General features: G+C 36.1%; 1 protein-coding gene across 1 annotated transcript; it reads left to right on the top strand.

The window, feature by feature from the left end:
* The first annotated feature begins 15,415 nt into the window (after positions 1-15,415).
* On the top strand, positions 15,416-17,152 carry LOC150079712 (uncharacterized). The gene has a single exon (XM_090383179.1). The coding sequence runs from the start codon at positions 15,416-15,418 to the stop codon at positions 17,150-17,152; it is 1,737 nt and encodes a 578-aa protein (XP_090239305.1).
* The last annotated feature ends 220 nt before the right edge of the window (positions 17,153-17,372 follow it).

Here is a 17,372-nt window from a genome sequence, read left to right as displayed (position 1 = left end):
TCTTGGGGGAGCAGTAACTGAACCCTTTGGAGATGAAAGGGGTGTAAGGAATCATCATCGCAGACACGCTGTACTCTGTAATGAGACACTCCTAAAGAAGAGGCCACGGCACATGTGCTGGTAGTAGGATTATTCTGGACGGCATTCAACACACTTTCTTCCATGGCGGGAATTCGCGCCGAACGTGGTCTACCCACCCTATTCCTGTTACCTCTAAATGACCCATAATCGCACAAATTTTGATGCACACGCGTAAAACGGTTGTATGGAACATGTCTGTCTGGAAAGCGTTCTCCATAAATTCGTTGAGCGGCTCGTCCATTGCCCTCTGCTAATCTATACCCTAGGTGCATGTCTGGCTGCTCACTGTTCGTGTGGCGACTAATGCTTGAATGAGTGAACCAGAAATTTTCCCTCCAGCGAACTAATGAACAGCGCCGTGTACCGACTTACGGTGACGTTTCCGGTTATGGGTTTTTATGCGATTCACATTCCATTACCTACCTCCTCTAATCTTTTGTACCAATATATTTCAGACACCCTGTATATATATAAATAAGTATAATAATGGGTTGAAACGTGAAATGGGACTAAAGGGGTTAAAATAATCATAGAGATGATATGACAAAGCAACAACAAAGGATACAAAATTTTACGATTGTGAGGTAGAATTAATAAGTCTGTTGAAAAGTGCGAAGATGGTTGCGTATACTACACAAAATACCGAAACCAATAGAAGAATAGCAGCATCTGTAGATTTGGGCGTGTGAAAGCGAGAAGAATGTGAATATCTTATATGATATAACGAAAGAAGAAGAATTATCAAACAGCGGTAAAGCAGTATTTTGCCAACATTTTATAATATCGCTATCAAGTGACGGAACAGTTGCGGGGTCCATTCGGTGTTACCTGTTCAAAATAATATGGCACAATCATGAATGTGGCCATAAATCCACACCACACTCTCACTTTTGGAGAATGCAACGGGACCGCTTGGGTAACTGACGGGTTTTCCGTTGCCCAAATGCGAAAGTTGTGCCTGTTCACTTGTCCATTTAAGCAGAAGTAGGCTTCATCACTGCAAAGGATGTTCCCTGGCCAAATAATAGATTATGCAAATAAGGTAAGTTGTTTGCATAATCGTCACTAAGATAGCTATGCGCCATGCAGTGAAAAATTTTGCAACTTTTTTTTTTTTCCAATAAATTACGAGCACATTCTTCATTGTACCTGCTGTCCAAATTTCTCTTCATTACGATTCTTAGAACTCGCTACAGAGCCATCCAAATAGGGATACTTTAATTTTAACAACCATGTAGTTTCCAAATTTCACCATTACTCAAGAGTGTAGGCCCAAAGTAGTTTATTGTCCACGTTGTCCCACAAGCTAGAAAGCCAGTAAGAACTAATGAACAGCGCCGTGTACCGACTTACGGTGACGTTTCCGGTTATGGGTTTTTATGCGATGCAATACATTACATTTACATTTACATTTACATTAAATTTAATCACATTGTAATGTAAATTTAATGTAAATTACATTTACATTAAATTTACATTACAATGTGATGTAAATCAGGATATCTGTTTTTATATGATGCCAATGGCCTCATATAAAAACAGATATCCTGATTTACATCACATTGTTGAATATGCTTATCAACAGTTTGGTTAGTTTTTTAGCAAAAAAACTAACCAAACTTCTGCTGATATAGTTATGTTCAATGGCTTTGAAAATAAACTGAAGATACACGTTGTATTTCAAATTTCTTTAACACGTGGTGGTATAGAGACTGTCCAGTAGGCTGACAGGCTGCAAGTGTTAGCCAGTTTCGTTAGTAGCATTGATGTTCCGGAGAAACACATGAAAAGTAAAAACAATTTATGGTGATGGTTAAGTCTTTCCTGTGTGTTTTCATGACATATATGTTTCAAAGTGGAACGTGTTCATGTTTGCATAGAAGCACGTAATGGGTGTACGTCAACATCTCAAAATGCTGAAAGAGTTGGAAAGTTTTGGAAATTGTGCCAAGAAAACATCGTTTGACACCAATAATGGCTGATAACACTCATTTGGATATGAGTATGAAGATGCTCGTCAAATTCTGTGGTGTGAATATTTATTATTTGACGGTCTGTGCAAAATTTGTGCCATTCATCCTCATAGATGAGCGAAAGCAAGGGAGGATGCCACTGCGAAGATTTCATCCGTACTTGCCAAGATAGTCCTAAGTTCCTGGATTGTAATATCACTTGAGATGAGTGTTAGATATTTCAATTCGTCCCACGAAAGAAGCAAGACAGCATACAGTGGACTTCAAAATCATCACCAAGGCCCAAAACGTTTCGTTTACAAAAGTTCAGGATCACGACAATGCTCATCATTTTTTTCGACACACGGGATAATTCATTTACATGGTATTTTTACCTGGAGATATTGATATTGAATGGTTCGTTAGTCAATTCCTGAAATATCAATGAAATTTTATTGTTCGACTTAACGATTATATTAAGACAACATTTCTTATTTCATTAGCAATGTAGTTTTGCTGTTATTAATTTTCCATGAGTTAAACTGTATAGACACAGATTTAAGGGGCTCTTTCTCAATTTCCGCAAGTAGCTTTACCTCATTATTTGCCCATTCCTTAAAAATCTTCAAGCCACTTCTTTACTACTCCAAAAATTTTAATTTGTTTATCTCATGCAGAGTCTCTTATTTTGATAAATTAACCAATTATTCTTCTCACAGAAGTCATTTTTTTGATCAGCCGTCCAGCAACTTGGACAATCATTTGAAAATAAACCATCCCTTGCTTTTGGAGACGGACACCATGAGGAACAAAAACAGTCTTTGAAACAGTTCCTATAGTGAAGTCTTCATTCACATTTTCACTTGTTTTTAATTTTTTTTAACTGCAGGCGGTTAAAAAGAAACTATTAATTATTTTCATCTTTTACTTAGCATGTTTTTGTAATTCACTCACAATGTCGTTTCCTCAAGGACAGTTAAATAAACTTGTTGCGTCTGATTTGAAAATGCATAAATGCACAGTTATTAGTGTTGAACAAATTTTCGACTGGGGAAACAAAGGAGCATTAGGAAATGACATTTTGAAAGGGGGAGGAGTCAAGAAAAAGGTACACGAGTTTACCGAAAATTGTGGTACTCCTTGGATGAGCAGAACACCTCCTAAAGTGCCATGATAAAATAAATCTACAGTCAGTTTTAAAAAAATAAATAAACCCACAGTCCCGCACAGTTGTTTTAACATACTTGGCAGGCCACCACGAAGATTGAAATTTGCCAACATTTCATGTTTAGAAGGTTTAATATCTTGGTTATCTTCATTTTCCTTCTTTAATATTAAAACGACAATGTTTTGATATACTCCCGTTTGACCAACGCCCTCTATATGCTGTAATTTTCAGAAATCCCTTCATCCGACGAATCTTCAAATTTTCCCTTTCCCTTCTCCAATATCACACCTTTCCCCCCTCACTGCTAGGCACATCCATCCTGTCATTCAAGTAGTGCCTTCCCACTGTTAGGGAAGCAATAATAAAAGTCACATGACACCCACCAAGGCCAATGTCCACCAGTCCGAGAAAGGGACACAGTGGGAGATTGTACAAGCAACAGGGAAAAAGCAGTTCAGTTTCTCAAGAAAGAGTACAGTTCACAAGTTATTTTATTCACTTCTGCTACATTTGCAATGCTTTTGGGAACCTTTAAATTTTTTGGGAACAGTTTTGCAACTTTCCAGTTTTTCTGATTCCACATCACTGTCCATGGATATGAAAGGTAAGAAATTTTATTTAAAGAAATAAAATAGCGAATTTCAGAGTTCAAGTACAGTGTAATGAAGAATCCGAACTTTATTTTTTATAATTATTTTCTTAAATAGGTTTAGCACTTAATATAAGTGCCATTTTGGAAATTTTCAACCTTTGGACTAAAAATCTACATGTCGATAAATTCAACTAATTGGAGTTTTTATACGTACATTATATACAATTGGTCGATTTTTCCTTTAAGTGGTATTTTGCAATAGGTATTATTGTGTATACGGATCGGGTAATGAAGCTAGCAATTATAGGCTGTCTTAAGTCTGTTGGGCCCATAAGTTAATATCAACATATAAAGTACTAGGAAGCATTCATTACTAAATGATAATGAAAATTCAATACTAAACGATTATGAAAATATCAATGCTAAATGATAACGTGCAATGCAATTTTTGAAAAGACTTTCCCTCACATGGCCATCAATCTACTACTTCATCGGGGGTTTGAGCGGCTCGATAGTCCTTCTGACGGAATGTCACATACCTACCCGTTTCTGTTGCCCACATACCACATTTCACATTCATTATTTCGCTAAGGTTTATTTAAGGGATATTTTTGTTTAGGATACATATAATGTTTCATTTAATATTCGTTTTATGGTTAGTTTTGATTTAAAATTTTTAGGTTTGAATTTAAATTTTAATTTCGTTTTATTGTTTAAGTTTTGATTTTAAATTTTTGTAAGCAACTGGAGTAGCAAACTGGGATAGGTCAAAAAACGCCCAACCGTTATTTATCTGAATAAGCGGGAAGCTTCTACTTAGTGCTATTTGTCCTGTGGTGGTCGTCGCTTAGAAAAGGGTAAATTCCCGCCTTCTTTTTGTTTTATGTGTAGTAATGCTATTACTGAGAAGTCGCGCTAATTGTATGCAGTGGTGTGATGGTGAATTAGCTTCAGGTCCCGAAATCCTAAGTCAAAGCCTGTAGGAGGGGGGGGGGGGAAAATCGGGAGAAACCTTCCGACATGATACGATGGTAGAAATGATGTTTATTATACATGAAATATGTTTAAAAAAGATTAAATGTTTTTACAAACGTATTTACAATTGTTATGCCATTCCTTGGGCTGGGCCGGTATAGCTTTTCTAAGGCTTTACCGACCCGTATATCTCCAATGGGATGGCTATTTACAAACTTACAGCCTCCTTCTAAGTGAATCATTTTACCCTGTGTCACTATCCGTGATACTGTCAAGTTGTTTCGGTGGTATTTTTCTTTACTAAATTTGTCAGTTTAAAATTTTCAAGGTATTTTAGTTTGGTTTGGAGGGGATTTTTTGAATTCGGGTTGTAGTGCGGTCAGAAGACGAGCCTCGTCTGAGCGCAATAAACCAGTGTAACAAACATGGGGATTAATTAACTTATTGCTTTGGTATTTTTAGACAAATTGGTAGTAGTGATCTATGGGCCAATGGTAGTTTAAATTGGTTTCATAGAGTTTTCAATGAATGTATAGGTGTTGACGTCAGGGTGGTGTGTTTTGAGATTCGAATGTATGGCCGCTTTTATATGATGCCTGCTTTAGTTGGTGGGCATTTTATTTTTAATGAGTTTTTGAATAGCTTCCGTGGTACTTTTAATTTTATTGCTTATGTGAATCAACCTGTTTGGTTGATTTCTAATGGTGTTTCCGTGTACATGTTTAGCTATATTGCTCTCCCAGTGGATGAGCTTATTGCTATGAGGTTGAAATAGTCTCTTTTATCATCGTTTTCCGTGTAGATATTGTCTTGGGTGATGATAATTTCGCTGTCGAGTAGTGAGCTTGACGGTTGCTTTTCGGGTTTCTGCGATCAATATCTATGTCTGTATGGTAAATTTCCTGGACTAATGTGCCAACGTTGTCGTGTTTGTTTACCAGGACGTCATCGATATATTTGTAAAAGGTAATATTTTCCTTGATGTTGCTTTGGAAGTGATGCACGTAAAGGTTAGCTGTGGACCAAAACTGCTAGATCCCATAGCTACCCCCTGTTCTGTATGTATATTTTGTCTCCCATAAGCACGTGGTTGTTTTTGATACTGAGGTTGATGAGGTGGTGCCAATACTGTTTATTGCTTTTCATAACATTTAGATATTTTTGGTTGTATTGCAAGTGGACCTTAATTAGATTGTCGAGAGATATGCTGGAGAAAAGATTTTTAAAGTCGTACGTGTATATGCTTCTGATTTTATTGTATTGGTTTTTGATACGTTCTAAATATTTTTTGTTGTTGGAAATAATTTTGGTCTGTTTGATTTCATTAGTGATGTTATTTAATTTTTCTTCCATCATCCTACTGTATTGTTTTATTTAACTGTTTTTGCCTGATGTGATAAATCTTTTTCCCACTCGGTACCTTATGAAATTTGGGGATCCAATAAATGAAAGGGTATTGCATCTTGTCTATTTTTATTTTGAGTTTTTTGAGCACAGCTAAAATTTTCTTGCTGATGCTGTTCGGAGTAGAGTTTATAGATTTGTAAGTGTCATTGAGGTTCATCTCCTCTTTAAATGTGTCTATATAGAATTTTTTTACAAATAATGCTGAAATTGTTATTTGCCTTATCTGTGTTTGCGATGACAAATTTATTTTGTATATCTTTTGCTTTGTATTTGATGTTTTTGAGGTTATCTTATTTATCATATTTTTGTAGCGGCATATTTTCTTTGAAACCGGTCAGTGTGCTTTCTGTGCTAGTGTTTATCCAGCTTTGAAAAGCTTCTACTGGTGGATGTGCTTGCTTGCTGTTTTAAATGAAAACTGTAGTATGTCTGTGTATATTGATTTGCGTATGTTTTAGGCTGACTGCAGTGTTGGCTCTAAATTTGGTACCCGTTTTCATTGTCTCTCTTAGTGTATATTTTCAATAATGCTGATGTCGCCTGTGACTATATGGATGTAATGTGGATCAATGTAATCTTTATATTTGTTATATTGGCAGTGGCAGGTTTGGTCTGTTTTATTCATATCGGAAATGGTGTTTTTGTAGTTGCAGATTGCTAATCCAATCGGTGTGATGTAACTGTTTCTAACTTTGATGTTGATGTTTTTAATAGGTAGGTAATTCTTATTTTTATTGATAATATCATTGATGTTGGCATTGTGGAATGACCGGTTATGGAATTTAATTATGCAGTATTCTTTTTTGTACAGTCTGCAAAGGTAATGCCGATTCCGAATTTAAAAATGTCTTCTAGAGCATGTTTGAAGTGTTTTTGTCTGGGTTTCGAGCTTTGGGTGAATCTTATTTAGGGCTTTTGGTTTGCTGATAGTAACTGCAAATAGGGTATTGTGGAGGTTTTTTATATTTGTAGGTTCTGTGTCCCATTCTGTGAGGAGTTTTTCAAAGTCTTTAAGGGTTTGTGGCTTTATCTTGTTACTTTCCTTTTGTTCTTGTAAGATTTTACCGTATTTAATCTCGTACTTCCGCCAGATTTCATTGAGTTGAAAACTGGTGGATTTGCATTATTCGTGGTTAGTGTATGTGAAGTTTCTGCCATCAAATCTATTGTTTAAACCATATGGGTAGAGGGATTTATACAGGAGTATAAACATGTCTTCCATCATTTCTCTTTTGGCGGTATTTTCAATAATTGCCAGAATGGCAAGGGATATATCGGTGAATTTGTGTTTTTGAAAGTGTTTATATTCGATTTCATTGTATTTCTGTGCATTGTCGGAGCTTCTATCTTTCGTGCGGTTTTTGCCGTATTTTGTGAGCGGTGAAGGTTCAATCTAATGTGTAGCTCTATGATAGTTTGCCATATATGTTGTATTCCACAAATTTTACATGTAATTAAGTAAATGACGTTTTTTGTATGACAGAATAAAGGTGTGTCATCGGAGTTTTGTTGGTGTTGGTTATGCATGCATGGACAAGTTTTACGTAGTTTACTGTTACATTTTTTTACATTTAAGTTTTCTTTTCTGGAGTATGTAAGCACCATAGTCTTCGTTGTGTGGGAGATTGCGGCAATTAGGTTCAATGGGTATCGTGTTATTCACTTTTCCTGTTGCAGCATTTATGCAATTTGACCGTTTTCAGGAAATGACGGTTCCTGTGTGGTCATTCTAGTCCAGGTTTGAGTTTCTTATTTGCGTTTTTTGTTCATGTTTATTTTTAAGTGTGTAGTTTATATTATATATGAGATTCTTAGGCTCATTTTCCATGTGATAACACACTAATACCTTGTGAAAGGAATTTTACCTTGGATTTATAACTTAATTTTTAATCTCAGTTATAACTGTAGTCCCAGTAGCTGGTTAGCAATGCAGGGTAAAAAGTATCTTGTATATATGATGTTTATTGTTTATAATGAGACAATTGTATTTTATAGTTTTTGTCATTTGTGCAAAGTTAATGCCATTGTACATATGGCAATTAGACATTATACCTGCTTGATTTAATAAATGTCGATAAATTCAATTAATGGGTGTTTTTATACGTACATTATAGGCAATTGGTCGATTATTTCATTTGAGAGGTATTTTACAATAGGCATTATTGTGTAAACGGATCAGGTAATCAAGTTAGCAATTATAGGCTATCTTTATCCGTTGGGCCTGTAAGTTAATGTGAACATGTAAAGTACTTTGAAGCGATCATTCCTAAATGATAATGAAAATATCAGTACTAAATGATAATGTGCAATGGAATTTTTGAAGAGACATTCCCCACATGGCCATCAATCCAGTACTTCACCGGGGGCTTTCAGTGGTTCCATAGCCATTCTGACGGAATGTCACATACCTACCGATTTCTGTTGTACCAATACCACTTTTGACATTCATTATTTCGCTAAGATATTATTTAAGCTATATTTTTGTTTAGGATACTTATAATGTTTCATTTAATATTCGTTTTATAGTTTTAGTTTTGATTTTAAATTTTAATTTCGTTTTATAGTTTTAGTTTCTATTTAAAATTTTTGTAAGCAACTGGAATAGCAAACTGAGAGCATTGATATAAAGCCCAATCGGTATGTATCCGAATAAGTTGGAAGGCTCTGCTTACTGCTGCTTGTCCTGTGGTGGTCGGTTAGAAAGGGGGAAAATTCCTGCCGTCTTTTTGTTTTATATGTAGTAATGCTATTACTGCGCAGTCGCGCTAATTGTATACAGTGTTGAGGTCCCGATATCCTATGTCAAAGCGTGTAGGGAGGGAGGGTGGATTTCGGAATCGGCAGACTGTACAAAAAAGAATACGGCATAATTAAATTCCTTAACCGGTCATTCGACGATGTCAACATTAGGGATATTATCAATAAAAATAAGAATTACGTACTTATTAAAAACATCAACATCAAAGTTAGAAACAGTTACATGAAACCGATTGGATTCGCAATCTGCATCTACAAAAACATCATTTCCGATATGAATAAAACAGACCAAACTTGCTTCTCCCAATATAACAAATATTAAGATTACATTGATCCACATTACAAACATATAGTCACAGGCGACCTCGGCATTATTGAAGATAATACACTAACAGAGACAATGAAAAAGGGTACCAAATTTAGACCCAACACCCCAGTCAGCCTAAAAAATATACACAAATCAATATACACAGACCTACTACAGTTTTCATTTAAAACTGCAAGCAAGCACAGCGCACCAGTAGAAGCTTTTCAAAGCTGGATAAACACTACCACAGAAACCATACTGACCAGTTTCAAAGAAAACATACCGCTTCAAAATATGATAAACAAGTTAACCTCAATAACATCAAATACAAAGCAAAAGATATACAAAATAAATTTGTATATATTTTTTTGCCTTATCTGTGTTCGTGATATACAAAATAAATTTGTATATCACAAACACAGATAAGGCAAATAACAATTTCAGCATTACTTGTAAAAAATTCTATATAGACACACTTAAAGAGGAGATGAACCTCAATGACGCATACAAATCTATAAACTCCACTCCAAACAGGATCAGCAAGAAAATTTTCGCTATACACAAAAAACTGAAAATAAAAATAAACAAGATACAATACCCTTACATTTATTGGATCCCCATATTTCATAAGGTATCGACTGGAAAAAGATTTATCACATCAGGCAAAAACATTTAGATAAAACAATACAGTAGGATAAAAGGAAGAAAAATTAACTAACATAACTAGTGGAATCAAAGACACCAAAATTATTTCCAACAACAAAAAATATTTAGAACATATCAAAAACCAATACAATAACATCAGAAGCACATACACGTACGATTTTAAAAATCTTTTCACCAGCATATCTCACGACAATCTAATTAAGGTCCTCTTGCAATACTACCAAAAATACGACAATGTTATCAAAGGCAATAAACAGTATTGCACGATCTCATCAACCTCAGTATCAAAAACAACTACGTGCTTATGGGAAACAAAATATACATACAGAACAGGAGGGTAGCTATGGGATCTAGCAGTTAATGCTCCACAGCTAATCTATACCTGCATCACTTCGAAAGCAACATCAAAGAAACTTTTACCTTTTACAGATATATCACTGACGTCCTGGTAATCAAACACGACAACTTTGGCACATTAGCCCAGGAAATTTACCCTACAGACCTAACTATTGAACGCAGAAACCCTGAAAGCAACCGGCAAGCTTACTACCTCGATAGCGAAATTACCATCACACCAGACAATATCTACACGGAAAACTATGATAAGAGAGACTATTTCAACTTCACAGCAATAAAGCTCATGCACTGGGAGAGCAACATAGCTAAACACATACACGGAAACACCATTAGGACATCAACCAAATAGATTGGTTCACATATGCAATAATATTAAAAGTACTACGGAAACTATTCAAAAACTCATTAAAAATAAAATACCCAATAACTACAGCAGGCATCATATAAAAGCGGCCATTCATTCGAATCTCAAAACACACCACCCTAACGTCAACCCATATACATTCATCGAAAACATTATGAAACCAATTTAAACTACCAACGGCCCATAGATCACTGCTACCAAGTTGTCTAAAAATACCAAAGCAATAAGTTAATTAATCCCCATATCTGTTACACTGGTCTATTGTGCTCAGAGGAGGCTCGTCTTCTGACCGTACTGCAAACCGAATTCAAACAATTCCCTCCACACCAAACTGAAATTCCTTGAAAATTTAAAACTGACAAATTTAGTAAAGGAAAATACCACCGAACCAACTTGACAGTATCACGGATAGTGACACAGGGTAAAATGATTCACTTAGAAGGAGGCTGTAATTATATAAATAGCCATCCCATTGGACATATACGGGTCGTTATGCCTTAGAAAAGCTATACCGGCCCACCCCAAGGAATGGCAAAACAATTGTAAATACGTTTGTAAAAACATTTATTCTTTTATATATATATTTCATTTATAATAAATATCATTTCTACCATCGTATCACGTCGGTAGTTTTCTCCCAATTTCAAACCACCTCCCTAGAAGCTTTGACATACGATATCCGAACCCGCAGCGAATTCACCATCAGACCACTTTATACAATTAGCGCGACTACTCAGTAATAGCATTACTACATATAAAACAAAAACAAGGCGGGAATTTCCCACTTTCTAACCGACGACCACCACGGGACAAGTAGCAGTAAGTATTTGGATACATACCGGTCGTTGATAACTGGAACAAATTGTCCTCCCAGTTATTTCAGGCTGACAGTTTGAAGAACTTCAAAGATCAACTGGATATTTCTTGTGTGAAGAGGAAAGAATATAATTTGTGTTTCCGTGTCTATTTGTTTTTTTTCTCCACTGCAGAAAAAGCCTTTAGCTTCTTTGCATTATATGGCGAATACTATTGTAATTATTTTAGCTATTAATCGGGATATAAACTCCATTGGTTACCTTGCGCAATGTCTTCTTGAATTGAGCTTTCTTAAGACAAACCGGTTGGAAATATCTTCAGCTCTCGCCACAGCTACCTCGACAGGTATTGATAACAGAACCCTGGTACAACAAAATAACGGTCTGTTCTAGTTTCCCAAGCCTTCGGCTATCATTCCTCACTCCTGAAACTGCTTCCTTAGTGCCAAGACGACACTGTGTAACATATTAAGCCAAAGGGCAACAGGACTTCGATTTCCTGGCTTCAATTCGTCAAACAGCCCTCCATCTCAAAGAATCAAATAGAGTCCCAGTTCTTCTCAAGCTATATGTAATGAAGGACCAGTGTATTTTATTTCCTATCCATCCCGGAGGGGTACTTCTGTAAAATGCAATCCTCGCGGAGCAGAAACCGAGGAATGGTTGCGGACCGCTAGCATCCACGACAAAATTCCAATTTGTCTCGTATCACAACTATTCAGCCGACCAGACTTTGAGTACCACTGATCTGGAGTCCAGTGTTTCTCAAACTAACTGTGGTGAAAGACCAGTTTCTTTTATTTCCAATCCGTCGGGGCCAGGTACTTTTGTAAAATGTAAATCTCGTGGAATGATGACTGACGAATCTTCGGGAACCAGTAAGATCCGCTACCAATTTCCAATTCGACGCGCATCACACTTTGAGTAGGACTGGTCTAGACGACGATCACTTGCCAACCTGAGTATTGGAGATGTGGCTATTCGAGTGAGCAAACAAAAATATTAGATTAAAGTAATATAATCGCAAGCTGTGTTAATTTGCATAATACCTATCATGGTGCCGTGAAGAGTTTTGTAAAATCATGGTACCTGAGTGATCTTGTGCACCTTGAGATAAAAAATCATATTTATAATGGGACTCTAACATGGTAGATCGATTCCTTTTGGAAACACCGCATTTGCTTACCAGGACGTCTATTCCAGTAAATAATTGCCTTTGGTGATACCGCTCACAAAAATTATTCATAAAAATTTTGTGTTCTTAAATTTGTCGAGCAATGTAGTTTTCATAGAAATGAACTTTCATTTAGGCTTCCGTCCTCCTCTACAATCATAAATTTTGGATTAAATTCAAACCCTTTAAACGATTAATAGGAAAAAAACAAACATTTTTATGGCGCTTCTATTTTGTTAACTTGATTTTGGTTGGGAGCGCAATGAAATAAATATCGAATGATTAAATATATATATAGCCAGCTGAGCAACCCTTCTCCACTTTTCAATTTAAATTTACTCTTTCACTCTTATTTACGTCGGTATTCCTTTGATTGAACCTTTTATTATCCTAGAATTTGATAGTCGCATTTCTCCAATAGGTCATGATATTTTTACAGTAATGTGCATAAGATTGAGTTTGTTTATTTATTTGCTTGGAGTCTCTATTATGAAATGTTGATCTTGTACTAAACTTTTCTTTCATCTCTATTTTTATACTTCAAAAAGGAACAGAGAAAATTTTCATTCACTGGCCAAAAAATTAGAAACTTTTTCCAATTGGTTTCAGTAGATAATCAAACGTAAATTATGAGAATATAAATTTCCACATACGTTAAAAAAGTTCCTTGCTTTCAGATAAATACTGCAAGCTTTCCAGGGGCCGGATGATTAATGCATGCTTGGGCAATTCAGGTGATCATTCAGATTTTTAGAAAGCTGTTGTCTTGGGGCACGTTTAGCAAGAGTCACACTTCAGAAAACAAGAGAACCGCCTGGTGTCTCATTAGGAATCAACTCAAAAGAATAAAATGAGTGGAGGACGAAAGCAGAAAGCAATCTAAATGGAATAATTGCCATAAAACAAGAATTTTAATCGAATTGTGTGTCAGAATAGAAAAGTCTGAAATTTTCAAATAATTAAAATTAAAAGGCGGTGTCCAATCGAACTGTGCGCCGGTTGTTGAAGAATATGGGATTTTGGTTGACACGCGGTTACACGAAAGCGACTTCATTCTTTTAAAAATTGAAACGATTTGAATTGCCGCCATCGCCAATACACGATTTGAAGAGCAGTAAAACAATCACGTGGTCTGCTGACCTTTAATTTACACTTTTTGGCCCAAGGTTGTATCAATGCATGGCGTGAAGTCATCAATCCAAGCATCCAGACTTTCCCCTTTCCACTATTCAAGTGGATGAACATGGCAAGTCTGATATTAGGATAGATTCTCTTGCTAAAAACTAGATCCAATCATACCATTAACATGATATGTGACCTGAACTATACATTTGTTTTTTTTTTTTTTATTTCCCCCCACATTCACTCAACAGCCCTCAATTTTACCCTATAGCTATATATTCTTTCAACACAACAATGCTGAAAAAAAAAAAAAAATACAACTCTCCCCACACAAAATTTGTCACTGAATAGTACGAGTGACATTCCAAATATTTCCAAGATTTGTTCTGACACTAAATATTCCAGATCAGATTCAAAATGAGAATGCCTGGGATATGTTGGATAGGTCAAATTGGGACTCGGTCTTCTGTGCCAAATCACAATACAACAGCTCATGAAAATCACGGAGCCTACGCTCCCTCAAATGGCGAAATCCATGCCATGAAAATTACAGTCCACAGTTTGGAATAAAGCTCCTATGATATTCAATATAGCTTTCACATTTTTTTGGCTGGTGAGTGTATATATCTCTTTGTTGAACATAGAATTTATATATCTTATTTTCTTTCTTTTTGTAGGTGTTCATACAACCCAAGAGAACCATGTTAATGGAAAGGACAAGATTACAGAAACCTGAATCACTAGTGAAGAAACACTTTTAAAGGAACTATTAAAAACACAGTTAAGATCTCTAATAAAGAACATGGCTGATCAAGTACTTTTCTACATATTTTCTTCCTTAGAAGAAACCGTTATTAATTATTCAAAAATTAGTCAATCTCAATCATGACTTAAACTGAAGGAATATATTTTTACCTATCATAAATCCCGAATATAACATCAAAATTTTATTCACTGTGTTACCTTCTATGTTACCATATAGAAGATTACAATAAATTTATTCTACACACAATTTTAATTTCATATATGATAAAAAAAAATGTAAGAGCACACAGTTTATTTGGAAGTAAAAATTTCCTCAAATGTGTTCATAACATAGCCAAAACTTTATCCACCGAGGGTATTTTGTGTCAGCTGATCTCACACAAAGTACTCAAGGGAATTCTCATCGGCTAAGTTGGTTTACCCCACATCACTGGGAACAATTTGGTATAACAAGTATACCTAAGATGAAACCTTTTTTGATCTTGCAATTATGTCATAATAGAAATGATCATTTCTTGCTCACAACGTCTGGCAATTGTCAAATTTATGAATACACTTGCTGTAACACTTGTAAGAAGCTGAAACAAAGAAGAACTCACAAAACACATTCTCCCTTTCTGATAAGGAAAGATTTTTAATTTGTAAAACTGGTTGGAAGAAGTTTTTACAGAAAATAATCTTGAAACAGACCCCAGAGAACATAATAATCAGGAGAAACCTTTCATCTGTTCAAACTGTGCTCACAAATTCTCAATAATTCGAAGTCTTGAAAGTTATTTCAAATATCACTTTGTTGAAAAACCCTTCAGCTGTTTAACTTGTGGTATGAATGTCTCATAAATCGGATATTTCATGAGTTCTTAGTGGGTAGAACCTTCTGTTATTTAAGAGTGAGAAGTTCTCAGAGAGTGAAATGCTTAAAAATCTCCTGAGAGGTGACTTTAAGGATAAACAATTCAGTTGTCCAACCAGTGAGAAGTCCTCACAAAGAGGAGACCTCAAAAGACACCTTAGAATTCATAGTGGAGAAACACCTTTCAGCTGTCCAACATGTGAGATGAAGTTCTCATGGAGATCACACCTTACAGAACACCTAAGAATTCATACAGGAGAAAAACCTTTCAGCTGTCCAACTTGTGAGAAAAAGTTCTCACGCAGAGAACAACTTACAGGACACCTAAGAATTCATACAGCAGAAAAACCTTTCAGCTGTCCAACATGTGAGAAGAAGTTCTTATCGAGATCACACCTTACAGGACACCTAAGAATTCATACAGGAGAAAAACCTTTCAGCTGTCCAACATGTGAGCAGAAGTTCTCAAAAAGAGAACACCTTAGATTACACCTAAGAATTCATACAGGAGAAAAACCTTTCAGCTGTCCAACCTGTGAAAAGAAGTTCTCAAGGAGAGAAGTACTTACAAGACATCTAACAGATCATACCGGAGAAAAACCTTTCAGCTGTCCAACATGTAAGAAGAAGTTTTCACTGAGTGGACAACTTACAACACACCTAACAATTCATACAGGAGAAAAACCTTTCAGCTGTCCAAAATGTGAGCAGAAGTTCTCACGGAGAGGAGCAATTACAAGACACCTAAGAATTCATACAGGAGAAAAACCTTTCAGCTGTCCAACCTGTGAGAAGAAGTTCTCAATGAGAGGAGCACTTACAACACACCTAAGAATTCATACAGGAGAAAAACCTTTCACCTGTCCAACATGTGAGAAAAAGTTCTCACAACGAGAACACTTTAGAAGACACTTCAGAATTCATAGTGGAGAAAAACCTTTCAGCTGTCCAACATGTGATAAGAAGTTCTCACTACAAGGATCCCTCACAAGTCACCTCAGAATGCATAATGGAGAAAAACCATTCTGCTGTCCAACTTGTGACAAGAAGTTTTCACGCAAAGACCAACTTTCAAGACACTTAAGAATTCATACAGGAGAAAAACCTTTCAGCTGTCCATCATGTGAGAAGATGTTTTCATGGAAATCAGACCTCCAAATGCATCTTAGAGTTCATACCAACGAAAAACCATTTTGCTGTCCAACCTGTGAGAAGAAGTTTTCAGAAAAAGGACACCTCACACGTCACCTCAGAAGTCATAGTGGAGAAAGGCCATTCTCCTGCCCAACATGTGAGAAGAAGTTCTCATACAGAGGACAACTTAGAGTACACCTAAGAATTCATACAGGAGAAAAACCTTTCAGCTGTCCAACATGTGAGAAGAAGTTTTCAGAAAAAGGACACCTCACAAGTCACCTCAGAATTCATACTGGAGAAAAACCTTTCAGCTGTCCAACCTGTGAGAAGAAGTTCTCAATGAGAGGAGCACTTACAACACACCTAAGAATTCATGCAGGAGAAAAACCTTTCAGCTGTCCAACATGTGAGAAGAAGTTTTCAGAAAAAGGAAACCTCACAAGTCACCTCAGAATTCATAGTGGAGAAAAACCGTTCTGCTGCCCAACATGTGAGAAGAAATTCTCAGACAGAGGACAACGTAGAGTACACCTAAGAATTCATACAGGAGAAAAACCTTTCAGTTGTCCAACATGTGAGAAGAAGTTTTCAGAAAAAAGACACCTCACAAGTCATCTCAGAATTCATAGTGGAGGAAAACCGTTTTGCCGCCCAACATGAGATAAGAAGTTCTCACACAGAGGACAACTTGCAGGACACCTAAGAATTCATACAGGATAAACACCTTCAAGTGCTCAGTGCTGTGATATATATATCTCAAACCATCTGAGTTTGAATGCAACAGTGAAATCATTCCGCCGGTTTTCATCGCTAGGAGGCTCCAAGAAAAAAAAAGATTCTTTTAAAAACTGCACATCATCAGTTGGAAGAAGAAACCATT

This window comes from Mastigoproctus giganteus, chromosome 10 (genome assembly GCF_048544385.1).
Source record: "Mastigoproctus giganteus isolate SK-2022 chromosome 10, ASM4854438v1, whole genome shotgun sequence".
In the NCBI taxonomy this organism is placed as follows: Eukaryota; Metazoa; Arthropoda; class Arachnida; order Uropygi; family Thelyphonidae; genus Mastigoproctus; species Mastigoproctus giganteus.
Note: the sequence above shows the minus strand (reverse complement) of the source record. Positions and strands in the feature narration are given on the sequence as shown.